General features: G+C 33.3%; 1 protein-coding gene across 1 annotated transcript; it reads right to left on the bottom strand.

Moving 5' to 3' along the window:
* Window positions 1–804: 804 nt before the first annotated feature.
* On the bottom strand, window positions 805–1164 carry LOC137829357 (secreted RxLR effector protein 78-like). Its single transcript, XM_068636163.1, has one exon. It carries the CDS (start codon window positions 1162–1164, stop codon window positions 805–807), a length of 360 nt encoding a protein of 119 aa, XP_068492264.1.
* Window positions 1165–16532: the final 15368 nt, after the last annotated feature.

The following is a 16532-nucleotide window of genomic DNA, read 5'->3' as shown; positions in this document are numbered from 1 at the left end:
AATTTCCAACTTAACTTTTATTGAAACCACCAATCTCCTCCTCCCTTCCTACATACCTTTGATAAGTCTCTCCATCACCAAGATTGAGATTTCATTGGTATCTGGGAACTTTCTAATTTCATCCCATACTTTGAGTCCAACAAATCCTTCCACTTTCCTTTCTCTTCATATATATATATATATATATATATATATCGCCATCTCCATTTAGGCAAGAGAGCATAGTTGAACTTTTGTATGTCTCTAAACCCCAAGCCTCCCTCCTCTTTCAGTTTACACAAGTATTCCCAACTTACCCATGGAATCGGCCTTTTCTTCTTATCCCATACCCACAAAAACCTCCTTTGGATACTAATATTGCTTTTACAAACCAAATCTGACGCTCTAAATAGGGATAGGTAGAAAAGAGGTATAACAGTGATCACAGATTTGATTATGCATATCTCTCTGCCATCGATAAGAATCTCTCTTTCCACACACTGAGTCTCGCTTTTAAATTGTTTTGAACAAGCTCCCTAGAACTGTTTCTTCATTGGGTTTCCTCCACTTCTAGGCCCAAGTATTTGCAAGGCATTCACATCTGAGTGCAATTCAAAGTCTTTGTATAGCATAGAAGAGCATTACTTTGAACATTGATGCCTGTTAGTTCTGATTTATTAAAGTTGGTCTTCAAGCCTAAGGCTAGTTCAAAACCCTTTAGGATAGTCTTCATAATCACCACATTATTGAAGGACTATCCTCACATAACAAAAGTGTATCATTCGCGAATTGCAGTATACTCACCTATACCTCTTTTCGTCCAATCTAAACACCAGACAACAGTTTGGCCTTTATAGCTTGCCTTACTAACCCGACAAGACCTTCAGCTACCACAATAAAGAGGAATGGAGCTAAAGGATCACCTTGCCTCAACCCTCTTGCTGGCTTAAATTCCTCCGTAGGACTCCCATTGATTAACACAGAGATTGTAGCAAATTCCAAACATCCTTGAATCCATTTTATCCATTTGCTATGGAAACTCATCCTATTTAGCATCTCGTATAGGAAGTCCCACCTAATCGAGTCGTATGTTTTTTCAAAATCCACCTTCAAGTACAGATCGCTCCTCCCACACCTCCTGAGGTCCTCAACTACTTCATTAGTCATAAGCACACTATCTAGCATCCCTCTGTCATTTAGGAAAGTTTATTGGCTTTCATCAATAATTGAGGGTAGTATTTTCTTTAAGCTGTCAGCCAACACCTTTGATATAACTTTGTATGGCACCCACTAAAGATATAGGTCTATACTATTCAAGCTAAGAGGGGTCCCTTACTTTCGATACTAATGCTATGAATGATGCATTACAACCCTTCGGTATAGTACATGTTTCATGAAAAACAGCCAATGCTACTACAAAGTCTTCTTTTATAAAATCCCAACTCTTCTTAATGAAGTTGAAATTAAAACCATCCGAATCAGGACTCTTTGAACCTTCACATTGCCACACCACTTCCCTAACTTTTTCCTCAAAGAAGAGAACTAAAAGTTTCAGATTTTCTTTCGTGGAGAAAGATTTAAACTCGATAGCATCAAGTCTAACCCCGATATCTTGAATTTAGTTTCAAACAATTTCTCCATTAATACTAACTATTATAATTGAAATTTCTATAGTTGTTATAAAAAAGTTGAAACTTCCAATTTGTAAAAAAAATTTAAATGTATTTTTTATGTATATAAAATAAATATATTTTAATTAATTTTTATGTGGTTATATTTCACGAACTCTTCCATTCTTTACGTGAATTATCCTTGTTGATTTATATGCAACGTGGAATTCAGTTCAAAATAGTTAAAGAGAGACAAAACGGTTAAATTTAATTTTGTTCAATGTATTTTACAGTTTAACTCAGTTTGAGAAAACTGTTTTTATAGTTATTACTAGCAATTTAGTTCATATCAATTCTTTTTGGACGCTCGTAGTTGTCTCATTCATTCATGTTTGATTTTAATATTTTTAGGATTAGTGAAGAGTGCAAGTGAATAACGTTTTTCTTTAGTGCGTTATCCAAATAAAAAAGAACTCATTAAATTAGTGCAATTATTAATCATTTTAGTGAAATTATGAAAAAGAAATTTTGATCCATAAAATTAGTGACCATTTTTCAATCCTAAAAATACCATTTAATGCTTGATAAATATTAATAAGTTTGGTCTTTGACTATAATTACATCACCCATTTAGGCAATTTAATTCCAACTATCACCAAATTGTTTTCCTTTAAGTAACCCAATTTTGATTGATAGATGTAAATTTAAAGAAATTTGACTAAATTTAAAATCAATGAAAAGAAAAATTAAATAGTGAATTCTAGTCTATTTACAAACAAAAAAATTATATTTAAATTTTATCTTTCAAGAAAATACATATCTTATATTTATCAACCCAATTAATCAATCAATATTGCAACTCTACTATTTAATTTTATAGTACAATATTATTATAAAAAAAAAATATTGATTTCAATAGTTAAATTAACATTATTACTTGTACACAATAATTATCACTTTCCCTTAATAAATGTCAATTAGGGACTAACTAAAAGTCTTTTATCAAATGAAAAAATAACTATGTCAGTGTTGGTAGAGAAAACCTCAATTAACATTAGTTGAAAAATAACTTGATATAAGTTCAAATCAACGTGTTCAGAGAAAAAAAAATCTAAACTGAAATCAACAAAAAAAATTATATCAGTAGATATATCAATAGAGAAATTATATTTGATGTTAGTAAAAAACACAACTGATTTTGATAAAGAAAAGACTTTCTTGCATCAACTAAAAAATAATATTGACCTATATTCACAACAAAAGGCCTCGATGATGATAACCATAAAATAACTATAATTCATTTTATCTTAAAATTAAAATTAGTCTATACTAGTTAAAAAATGATATCGAGTTAATAATCTCTCAAACTCTACCTAATCGACAATACTCTAAGTGAGATTGACTCAAAAAACTATTATAATCAAAGGTTAACTAAAGAGAAAATACGAGGAGAAAAGAAATAGATTTCATAATTTTTTTTAATTTTTTTAAATGTTCTAATTTTAAGTAATTACTTTCGAAATCTTCAAATTTCCTATACAAAGTGTCATGAATCATTTCAATTATTTTATAAAAATAAATAAGTCCTTAAAAAAATATTATACAAACACATATTATAAAATTCAAAGCTATAATTTTAACATAAATCGTGCAAATGTTTACTGTCAAACAGTGGTGCATATATTTTGGGCACGAAAAACAGTAGATCCTATAATTAATAAGTTATAAAAAAATAAATCAAATTATTCTTTTAAAGAAATTAAGAGTTAGAACATACTTAAAGTTAGGTATGGTACGTCCCATATTTTGTCCGTCCTATGCAAGGAGTGCAGATTCATTTTACTGGAATGCTCCGCATAAGAGGTAATCCGTGGATCCGTAGACCAATCCACATAAGAAAAATATTTTTTTAAAATTAAAATTTTATCGTGTTTCAATTATTCAATTAAGATAAAAAAAATATAAATTCAAGTATGAGGATGGTTAGAAGACTTGATTAAAAATAATTAAGGTTTTGCTTTGTATCTATTTTTTCACACACACACACACACATATATATATATATATATAAATGCATAAGAGTATCTTATCAAAGTTTTGCTACAAAATATTTTAATGAAGATGATTAATTTTTTAACTATCTTATTGAAATCTCTTCTTTATATTAATTTTTTATTAACAAATTTTAAATATAAAAATTTACTTAAAACTAAATCAATTGTCACTCTTAATACTAACTCCTTTAGATGATTAAAATAAAATATTCCTTTTTGTTCCGTCCGGTTGACTGGGACGTCTTCGTGCGCGACCTCAACCGTCAGCTAGGGACTCCTTCCCACTGGTTACCTGTGGATTCCTGCAAAAAGAGGACAAAAGGGGCGCCCTAGTGGCCGTTTGCACTCCGACGCTCAAGTCAGCCAGCAAGAAACACCAAACTGTGCACCTCCGTATCTGAGCACCGCGTGTGGCACTCTGAAGGTGGTAAAAAAGGAAACTGTGTCTAGTGTATATTTTCTCTTCTAGCAAAAATCTTTCCCTAGTCCCTTGCGCATAACCTCAAGGGTCGAGCAAGCAACTCGAGAGTTTCTAGGAAATTTGCCAAAAGTTCCCACCCCCTTTCCCAACATTCTCCGCGCTATTTAAACTACCCAAGCATTTAAAGCGCCTTAAAGCGCTTTTAATAAAAAACGTAACGCGCTCAATTAAAGCGTCTAATTAGAAAACGTAGCGCATTTAAGACGTTGAAACGCTTGGGAGCCATTATAGTACCTGAACGCTCGAAACGGAAACTGTATTGAATGACTTTAATTACCTGGCACCTGACTAAAGGGTGTTTCCATTCTGACCTGGCTGTCGTACACGTGGAGGGCCTCACGACGCCATGACCCCATCTGGGGGCGTTTCTACCCATTTGGGGACGTCTCTACGTGTGAGTCCTCCTGCCTGGGAGTGCTACTGTGCTAGGGGTGACTTTTTGGGTGCCAACTCATGCCCCCAACCATCTAGTCACTCACTTTGAGAGCGTATCTGCCTTCCTCTTGTACCCTGCACCCGGCTACCCTGGGCGTGACCTTCCTCTTGAGTCGTATTTGTCCCAAAGGCGTCTCTGGAGCGGCAGGGGTACTTCACGAGTCAGGCTGCCCTACACTGGTGTTGTTACTATGGCCTTGAAGCCACCTTTCTCTCCTCTTTATTATTGTTCCCTGGTTATCCAGGGTTTGGGGCCTTCCCACGGCGTCGCGCCCTCCATGGTCTTTCCTACCCATGGGTATCGGGGAGCAGCGCTGTGGTCACCTTGCCCTTGTGCCATTCCATCTTGGCGACACCTAGTTGGGCGGCGCCCTATCTCGGCGATGCCTTGCTAGGCGACGCCTTACCTGGGCGACGCCTTACCTTGGCGACGCTTTACGTTGACTTTGACCTTTATGTTGACTTTGACCTTGACTTTGTCAACGCCCGGGTACGGGACAACAATATTTTTTTTAAAATAAATAAAGGTCACACTACAATAATAGGTGAATGAGATATGATTATTTTTACAAAAATTAAATAATTATTTTTTTATTTATGCGGGTCAACGGGCCAACCCATCACGCGTCGTTATTGGCCTACACAGACTACAGGTTATGCGAGACAGGGCAAAACAAGCTAGATTAGTGAGCTCGTCCCACACTTTTTGAGTGATTACGAGTCAACCCGCATGACCCGTCCCATATTGTCATCCTTACTTAAAATATCTCATTTTAATTTAATTTACTCATTGCTAATAAAAGTAATAATAAAAATATTAAAGATATTTATATAAATTTTGTCCTAATTTTAATAAAATGAAGGTAGACACATGATAAGTATCTGCTTAGTGTAAGAAATATGATATAAAACCATCCACGAATATTTTAAATATAGAAGAAACATAATATAAAAATTATGTGTCTTTTTTAGTATAAATTTATTGATTATTGAGGGCTTTATGGTTGTTTTATTATAGTAAATAGTGCTACTTAGCCTATAAGTTTTTATAGCTGCTTCAAAGTTATTAAACTATTGCAAGTTTAAAAAAAATCTACAACCCATTATTTCACTAAAGACAAACATTGGGTCTTAAATATATTAATTAAAAAATTAAAAATATTAAAATGCAGAAAAATCTTTCTTGTTATGATTTTTAATAGAAGAAAAAAAAAGTATTTATTAGGAATAATGAGGTGAAGTGTATGCAAGTGCAAGCAATAATGATAAGAAAGGGCCAATGAAAAGCATGATGTTGAAGAGATAGATGACATATGCAGATTCACCATCATACTAACCCTAAACTTTTCACGTGAACTCAACACCAACTACTCTGATTCCTCCAACAGAATCCATTGACGTGGATTTGCACATTGTATGATTGCCATCAATTTAAACGTCTATACCTTAAAATCTAACTTATTCTTACATCTTTACATTATACTCCCACCATGCATGCTTTCAATTTTTTTAAAACAAATAAAAATTATTTTTTTATCAAGAATTATACAAATGGAAGAGAAAATATAAGTACAGAGGAAATAAAAGAAAGAAATATTAATTATACATTTCTTTTTATACTCTCACATAATCTGATAACGTTACCTAAGCAACTCAAATGCATCGTTCCTATATTGTGCTATGGAAAACCAAAAGATACTTGTAACTATGAAAACAAACATTCAGTGCAAAGTCCCTCTATTGCATATTAGATTTGAAAATAATAAAAAACACTTTAATATTTTGGTTAATTAAACAAGAAGCTATACTTGTAGAACTTTACTAAAGGATGATGATTCAGACAATTTATTTGTGTCCATATTCACAAAGAAACAAGAAGAAAAGAGAGAAAGAAGAGAACCAAAAAGATAAGTACAAACAAAAGTTTTAGTATTGATATTTTTTATTTTATAAAAAAACTAATGGAAGAGCTTATTATATAGAAGAAGAGAAAACAAAAAAGAAAAGATAATGTCTAAATAAGGCACATACACTCACTGAACCATTTAGACAAAACATATACTATTAGACAATGATACCAGACCATCAAATTGTTTAGACAAAACATATACTATTAGAATGTGATATCAAACCATTAAATCGAGCATGTCACAAACTATTAGATTGTTAAAGCATGAAGCATAAAAGATAACGAACAAACAAGTAACGTAAACAAGTATACCATCTAAGATTTCCCCTTAAGATGGGAGTGAAGATTTATCATTTTTAGATTGGAACAGATGTTGATGCTTTGTTCTTTCATGAAAGACTGAATTTGAAGTAATGTTGAGAGTGAATTAATTGTATAAAAAAGACTTGGTGTATGTTCATAATGTATTTGAAGATCTAGTAGAGGGCCATTGAATTTCGCATTATGGAGGCAAAAACACAATATTCAACTTCAAAAGAGCTTTCAGATATGGTAGATTTTTTTTTTTATTTCCACGGGACAAGAGAACTGTTAGAATATATGGCTTTAAACTAGGGGAGGTGAATTATTTAAAGAGAGTTTTCGCAAACTTTTCAGCCTTGAATGAAATTACTTCGAGAAAACCTTGATTAAGAAATCAGTTTTTCAAAACATAAAGCAAAAAGCACAACACTAGTAAAAACAATCGGTTGTTTTACTGAAACAATCGGTTGTTTATACCAGTTAACAAATAACAAAACTGAAATTAAATAGTTAGGGATAGAGAAAATGCACATAGATGTTTATACTAGTTCACTCCAAACCCAGAGCTACATCCAGTCTTCTCAGAAACCTCTGAAGAAATCCACTAAGAAATCACACCTTGATCACTTACACCACAACCAAGAAAGTGACCTTGATCACCTCAAGACACACACTCTTCTTGGCCAACACACCAACACTAAGATTGCTGATCTTGATCCCCTCAAGAACACACAACCAATCTCAGCAAACACACAAACAAAACTTGTTCAACAGAGTACAAGGATTACACTTGTTACAGAAGATAATCTGAAATCAATACAAGCAGAATCCTATTCCACACACTTTGATCAATCACAAACTCTAAGCAATCTCAGCTCTTTGAAAAACTCAAAAACTCAATTCAAAATCTTGTTACTCAAATCTGTTTTTCTGAATATATTCAAAGATGTTGTTTGTTATCAAATCTTAAAAAAATCTTAAATTGCATTTAAAGATTGGTCAAAACATTTAATGACTGGAGCGTAAGCAATTAAAACATTTAAAGCTCAATCAAAGATAAAACAGTTTTTCCGTTATGGTCCCAAAACAAACAATCGGTTGTTTCCTCGAATCAATCGGTTGTTTTGGTTCTAACAGTTTTCAATCTTTTCTAAAAACATCTAAGTATAAACAATCGGTTGTTTTTAACTTAGTTTGAAAAACATTTTTCTTTCAAAAAGATTGAGAATGCCTATGCTTTGGATTCAATCAAGAGGTGGATTACATGCACAATCTACCCCAGATCCTAACTAAAACAGCACAGCAACAACAAGCTCAACCAAGGCTTCAACATCCTTCAAACAGCAACAACAAGCTCAACCAACACATGTTTGCTTTTTGCTATGCCATGAGATTAGGCTTGAGCCAAGAAGGTGGCAAGTGCCACTTGTGCTCTTTCTATCTAGCTTGCAACCTGCAAAGTCATAATCTGAATAACCAATTAAATGAATTGGAAAGTGAGAAGGATACCATAATCCAACAGATGATGTTCCTTTGAGATATTTCAGAATCTTTTTTTGCAGCTTTGAAGTGTGACTCTTTAGGATTTGCTTGATATCTTGCACATAGACACACCACAAACATGATGTCCGGCCTACTAGCTTTTAGATAAAGCAAAGAGTCAATCAATCCTCTGTATTTTGTTTGATCTACACTCTTTCCAGCAGCATCAGCATCCATGTAACAGCTTGATGACATTGGAGTGCTTGCTTCTTTGTAACTCTCCATTTCAAATTTCTAGAGAATCTCTTTGCAATACTTTGATTGACATAGAAAGATTCCATCCTTTGTTTGCTTAACCTGCAATCCAAGAAAGAAAGACAGTTCTCCCATCGTAGACATTTCAAACTCACCTTTCATTGCAGCCACAAACTCTTCACACAAACTATCTTGTGTAGCACCAAAGATGATGTCATCAACATAGATTTGCACAAGAATTATTTCTGCATTTGACTTTTTGATGAAGAGAGTCTTGTCTACCATTCCCCTTTCATAACCATGAGATAGCAGGAAATTGCTAAGCCTCTCATACCACTGTCTTGCAGCTTGCTTTAGTCCATACAAAGTTTTCTTCAACTTGAAGACATGGTTGGGATACTTATGATCTTCAAAGCCCGGTGGTTGATCTACAGAGACTTCCTCATTGATGTAGCCATTCAAGAAGGCACTCTTGACATCCATTTGGAAGACCTTGAAACCACTCATACACGCAAAAGCCAGCAGCAGCCTCACAACCTCCAATTTATCAACAGGAGCAAAAGTTTCACCATAGTCTATACCCTCCTCTTGATTGTAGCCCTTTGCAACTAGCCTTGCTTTATTCCTTGTGATCACACCATCTTCATCTAGCTTGTTCCTGAAAACCCATTTCGAACCAATAATATTCATTTCATTAGTTTTAGGAACAAGAAACCATACCTCATTCCTTGAAAATTGATTCAACTCTTCATGCATAGCTTCAACCCACTTTTCATCCTTGAGAGCTTCCTCAATTTACTTTGGTTCAATTTGAGAGAAAAAAGTTATGTGCCTGCAGAAGTTTGAGATGGAGCTACGTTTGGAGACACTTTTCTTTATCTGCCCTATGATGTTATCCACTGACAGATCTCTAGGAATCCTCCACTCCTTGGGCAGCTCACTCTGTTGCAGAATTTCAATCGGTTGTTTCTGCGAATCAACCGGTTGCTTTTTTGCACAGATTTCCAGCTTCTCCAAACTGATGCTCTGTTCATCTTCTTCAGCACTGGTCTTTGGGATTTGATTGATTCTGCGATATACCTCATCAAAGACAACGTGAACTGATTCTTCTACAATCATCAACCTCTTGTTGTAGACTCTATATGCATGACTTGTGAGTGAATACCCTATGAAGATGCCAATATCCGCTTTCTCATCAAACTTTCCCAAGTTTTCCTTTCCATTGTTGAGAACAAAACAACTGCAGCCAAAGACTTTGAGATGACTGATGTTAGGCTTCCTTCCATTGAAGAGTTCAAATGGAGTTTTCTTCAAAATGGGCCTTATAAGCACCCTATTCATCACATAACATGAGGTGCTCACTGCATCTGTCCAAAAGTACTTAGGAAGTGATGATTCACTAAGCATTGTCCTTGCTAGCTCTTCAAGAGACCTGTTCTTCCTCTCTACTACTCCATTCTGTTGTGGTGTTATTGGAGCAGAGAAGTTGTGCAGAATTCCCATCTTCTCACAGAATTTGCTGAACTTCTCATTCTGAAATTCTTCTCCATGATCACTTCTAATAAAACCTACGTTGTTGTTCTTTGTATTTTGCAACCTTCTTGCTAGCTTTTTGAATGCAGAAAAGGCATCACTCTTTGATTCCAAGAAAAGAGTCCAAGTGTACCTAGAATAGTCATCAACAATAACAAGAGCATAATAATTTCCACCAAGACTCATAGTTCTTGAGGGTCCAAAGAGATCCATGTGAAGAAGTTCAAGAGGTTTCAAAGATGAAACAACTTTTTTAATTTTGAAAGAACTTTTCACTTGTTTCCCTTTTTGGCATGCTTCACAAATGTGATCCCTCTCAAACTTGAGTTTTGGCAACCCAATCACAAGATCCTCTGAAATTAGCTTGTTCAAGTGATTCATGTGAATATGAGCAATTCTTCTATACCAAAGCCAAGATTCATCTTGCTTGGATAGAAGACATCCAATTGAACATGGTGAAGAGATATCTAGAAGATACACATTATTAACTCTCTTACCTACCAACATTACCTCTTTGGTGTTGGGTAGACAGATTTCACATGTGTTTGATTTGAACATCACTTGATATCCCTTGTCACATAGTTGGCTAATGCTCAGCAGATTATGCTTTAGGCCTTCTACATAAAGCACATCATGGATCACCAAGATGTCTTTGTCTCCTATGGATCCTCTCCCAATCCTTCCTTTGTTGTTGTCTCCATAGGTGACATGACCCTCTTGCTTAAAGGAGATACTCAGGAATTTTGATTTGTCCCCTGTCATGTGCTTGGAGAATCCACTATCCAAGTACCACAGTTGCTTGCTCTCCTCCAAGGTTCCCTACAAAAAAGATTTTCAAGTACAAAGATTTGGTCCCCTTATGAATGTGGGTCCATTTGATTTACACTCATTAATTAAAGCTTTATTACCCTTAGGAATCCACTTCATAGGACCTTTAGGAACAACATATTTTCTGATTTTACAGAACCTCATAGAATGGCCTCTTTTCATGCAATAGAAGCATGTAACAATCGGTTGTTTTGATGGTCCAATCAATTGTTTTTCTGGCATTTTCGAAAATGATTTTGAAAATTTATCTTGTTTGTTTTGTAGGTTAAAACCTAATCCAGCTTTTCCAAAAACACAGTTTTAAGATGCCAAGACATTCTCAAAGTTGGATTAGCCTTTAGAAAGTTTATCCACAGTTTTAACAAGATAGTGGACCTTATTTTCAAGATTTTCGCAATTTTCACAAACTAGAGCATCACACTTGCAAGAGGAGTTTTTGTAGATGATTTCAAGATTTTCAAAATCTGTTTTTATATTTTCTAATTCCTCTTCCAATGTCTTTACTCTGTTTTCAAGCCAGTTGTTCTTTTCCTTTAACCGATTGTTCAAGAGAGCCAATCGGTTGGCTTCTTCATGTGTTTCTTGAAAGGCTTGAAGCAATTGACCATAATTTTCAGAGTTTGAGGAGTTTGATGAACTTACACTACTTGAATCATCCTCCTTTCTGGCCATGAAGCAAAGGTTGAAACTTTTCTTATTTTGCCTTCTTTTTCTTCTTGCTTGATTCTTTGACATTGCCTCCTTTGGTTCATTGTTTCCATGAGCAGCCTTGAGTGTGTCCCACATATCTTTAGCAGTTTTGCATTTTGATATCCTGAAAAACTCATTAGTATCTAGTGCATATGCTATTATGTTTTGAGCAGTACAATCAAGTTTGGCCATCTTACATTCATCATCGATCCATTGAGACCAAGGTTTTGCAATTAAGGAACCATTCTTTTTAAACTTTGGAATGTAAGGACCATTCTCAATTGACTCCCAAATTCCTTGATCAATAGATTCCATAAAGATTTTCATTCTTGCTTCCCAATATTTGTAATTCAATCCACAGAATAAAGGTGATTTGTAGATTGAAGCACCTTCCTCAAATGATAGTTTTCCAGCCATAGAAAAAACATTTTTGGATCAACTTGAATTACTTTCAAGAACAAAGCTCTTGATGCCAATTGTTAGAATATATGGCTTTAAACTAGAGGGGGGGTGAATTGTTTAAACTAGGGGGGGTGAATTGTTTAAAGAGAGTTTTCGCAAACTTTTCAGCCTTGAATGAAATTACTTCGAGAAAACCTTGATTAAGAAATCAGTTTTTCAAAACATAAAGCAAAAAGCACAACACTAGTAAAAACAATCGGTTGTTTTACCGAAACAATCGGTTGTTTTACCGAAACAATCGGTTGTTTTACCGAAACAATCGGTTGTTTATACCAGTTAACAAATAACAAAACTGAAATTAAATAGTTAGGGATAGAGAAAATGTACATAGATGTTTATACTAGTTCACTCCAAACCCAGAGCTACATCCAGTCTTCTCAGAAACCTCTGAGGAAATCCACTAAGAAATCACACCTTAATCACTTACACCACAACCAAGAAAGTGACCTTGATCACCTCAAGACACACACTCTTCTTAGCCAACACACCAACACTAAGATTGTTGATCTTGATCCCCTCAAGAACACACTACCAATCTCAGCAAATACACAAACAAAACTTGTTCAACAGAGTACAAGGATTACACTTGTTACAGAAGATAATCTGAAATCAATACAAGCAGAATCCTATTCCACACACTTTGATCAATCACAAACTCTAAGCAATCTCAGCTCTTTGAAAAACTCAAGAACTCAATTCAAAATCTTGTTACTCAAATCTGTTTTTCTGAATATATTCAAAGATGTTGTTTGTTATCAAATCTTAACAAACTCTTAAATTACATTTAAAGGTTGGTCAAAGCATTTAATGACTGGAGCGTAAGCAATTAAAACATTCAAAGCTCAGTCAAAGATAAAACAAGTTTTCTGTTATGGTCCCAAAACAAACAATCGATTGTTTCCTCGAATCAATCAGTTGTTTTGGTTCTAACAGTTTTCAATCTTTTCTAAAAACATCTAAGTATAAACAATCGGTTGTTTCGACAAAACAATCGGTTGTTTTTAACTTAGTTTGAAAAACATTTTTCTTTCAAAAAGATTGAGAATGCCTATGCTTTGGATTCAATCAAGAGGTGGATTACATACACAATCTACCCCAGATCCTAACTAAAACAGCACAGCAACAGCAAGCTCAACCAAGGCTTCAACATCCTTCAAAGGGTTTGGATTCTTCAAAGCTTGAACACCACTTGGTTCAACAAGAACTACCTATGCAGATCAAATATCCAGTGGTAGATTGCATAAAGTTTTTGTAACCAATCCAATCAGATTCATTGAAGGCTTGTATACTCTTTCCTAAAGTGGATTTTAAGTAGCGAAGAATGCGATAAATAACTTGTTTGTGAATATCATTAGAGCAAGAAACATATTGGCTGAGTTTCTGGATGACATTTGATATAATAGGTCTAGCATTGTTAAGGTAAATCAATCTTCCAATGAGCCTTCTACATTCTAAGGGGTCTTGTAAGATGGAGTTAGATCATGATAATTGATTTGTTATGCTCTTAAGTAGAAAAAGTTGCATCCTAACTTGCAACTCTAACTTTTGGCCTAATAATAAGCGCTTGATCCAACAATTAGTATTAGAGTCAAAGTCATAAGTTCAATTCTTTGTGGGGCAATTATTCGAGAGAAGATCTTTGTAGACTACATAAGTATCCCATGGCGTAGGTCAAATGGGTCGATCCCTCATCAAAGAGTTTGGTTCATAATGAGACAATTACCAAAGAGGAGATTGTTGCATGATGCATGAATTATTCTATGACGGAGACTTGAAAAGGATAATCAACCTCAACAACTACTATACATATCTCTGGAATATGAACTCAAATCAAAGAAGGAAAAGATTAAAGACATTCAATATTGTCAACATGTGTTTAAATGTCTTGTTGGGTAAGTGTGAGTTGTTTTGTTACTAGAAATGATGAATTATCAAGCTAGAACACGTTATGTTATAGAGAGATATATTCTAGAAAGAGAAGAGTATAAATTATGTGTAACTTATTATCTCCTATTGTATATAACTTGTTTGTATAAGGGTTCTAGTATTTAAAACGTTTTTATATATAATTTTTTATTATTGATAAAAAATTAAAAATTTGTTTTTGTTTTTATTTTTATTAAAGAAATAGTTGTGAATGTAAAATGTATAACTAGTATTTCATAATAACAAGTTTGCACTCAAACACTAAGTATAAAAATGGAGAATCAAGAAGTTAATAATCCAAGTTAAATTTTTCTATTGCAGAAAACATATATAAAATTCTTATATCATACGTGATATTAAAGGATATTACTGGTTTAAAAAGGTTAAAAACGATAACTATTTTAACGGTAAAATGGAGGTTTTCTAGCCGCCTTTAATCAACGTATAGTCTTATGTCCCAAAGCAAAGAAGGAGGCTATTTAGTCTTCTTCTTAGATTCAAACAAAGAGGGCGACTATTTGTCTTAGCTGCCCTTATAAACCATTGCGGAGCATTTAAGAAGACGGCTATGGTAAATAATCGTCTTTGTAGATGGTAATTTTTTTTAGTACATTCTGTTTAATGTTAATTCTCATCTAAATTAAACTGTTTCAATTATAACTCAGTCAGACAAATACATAAATTCAGATAATCAAATTATATATATTGATAAAAGTGTATTACAAACACTAATAACATATATCTTTGTCTATATTCCTATCTATATCTAAATCCTAAACCCTAAAAATTTAAAACACCACCAACCTTGTGCGTGAAGACAACAGTAGTGGTGAAGAGCTGTGGCAATGGCAGCAGCAACGACAGGCGACAACAGCGACGGAGCAAATTGGGGCATAAGGAAAATCCAAAGAACAGTGTTAAAGACAACGAAATAGTAGGAATGGTGACCTTCACAACAATGACAAAAAAGAAACAAATAAGATAAACAAAAAAAAAGCAATGATGAAAAAGAAGTAGAGAGCTCGAAAGAAACTTATCCAATGGCATGAAGAAGACAATGGCTCGAGGAAAACGAAGAAGAAACATAGAGAAGAAGAGGAGAACGAAGCGACAAGACAAAGGAAATATGAAAAAGAGTAACTGTCGTGCTATGAGTTAGGGTAAAAAAAACTTTATAAGGACGACTTTGTTGTAAGAATACAACTTTACCTCATAGCCGCCTTTATAGAGTAATTCAATCTCACCGCATTTTGAAGGACAACGTCTAGCTATAAAAGCGTCTTTCTTTAATGTAGTGTAAAAAAAACTTTTTACACTAGTGTACAGAAAATGTGTACTAAAAAGCTAAATGCTACATTGGATATACTTAATGATTATATTACGAATGAGGTCCACCACGCACGTTCTAGTTGGTGTAATATGTGACCAATAAATAGTAATAATGATAGGGTAATTGATTTTATGTAAGTGATCTTCTTTCATGCACTTTCTTGATATAGTGTAATAATAAAATGAATGTTTTAAAATCTTTATAGTTTTCAAGAAAATATTTTTTAAATGTAATAAAAATCTCTTGAATTATATATTATGAGAGTGTTCTTAGAAATAAATTTTAAAACAACATGGAATGACATTTTCAGAATAATTTAGATTATATTTTAAAATATTTATTTCAAAATGCTCTTTTTAAAAACTTTGGTAATTCCCCTTTTAGAGAGCTTTTTAAAAACTTACGAAAACTCATTCCCAATTGTTAGTTATTAGACAAATATAATAATTGTAAGAATTTTAATTTATTTTTTATAAAAATGCATCACTATACAACTTGACATCTCAGTTAGGCTGACACCTCAAGTAACAACATTCATCTACCATTACATGAAAAAAGTATTATTAAAAAAAGAAAAAAAAGAAAGAAAATACAAAAATATGAGAGAATTAGGCCAAAACTCATTTTAACAAAAACGATATATAGGTAGACTATACCTATTCATAAAGAATTCTAAGAACAAACTAGATTGAAGTCTATTATACCAATGAAATGATTCTCTATTAATAAATCCTAAATTAGTCAACTTATCAGCACACACATTAAAGTCTCAAAAGGTTATATTCTTGTTAAGAGTTTAGGTAGTTCAAGATTTTCGTATCAACCTTCATTCAAGAATTACTAAGTAAAGCAGAAGAATATTTTGGATATATGAAATTCAATGAAATATGTCACAATTCAAGATATTAGAATTATTATATTTTCTATACAAATATACTTAAAAAGTATATCAATATATAATATATGATAAAAGATGTAATTGTGGATAGATAAACATAACATATAAAATAGTAAATTATATAAAACATATAAACACTTGGCCAGCGTTGAATGAATATAAAAACTATATTTTTTATAATATTTAATAAAGAATAATAATTTTTTAAAGATTATCTCTCATTTAAATGAGTAGTGAATCATGAGTGAGTAGATTATAAGAGAATGAAAAAAAAAACAATTTTTTTATTATAAATATTTTCATTTTCTTTTTTTTTTTTCTATTGGAAGTTGAAATGTGTTCATGATGAGAATAAAA

This window comes from Phaseolus vulgaris, chromosome 7 (genome assembly GCF_051622355.1).
Source record: "Phaseolus vulgaris cultivar YP4 chromosome 7, ASM5162235v1, whole genome shotgun sequence".
Taxonomy (NCBI): Eukaryota; Viridiplantae; Streptophyta; class Magnoliopsida; order Fabales; family Fabaceae; genus Phaseolus; species Phaseolus vulgaris.
Note: the sequence above shows the minus strand (reverse complement) of the source record. Positions and strands in the feature narration are given on the sequence as shown.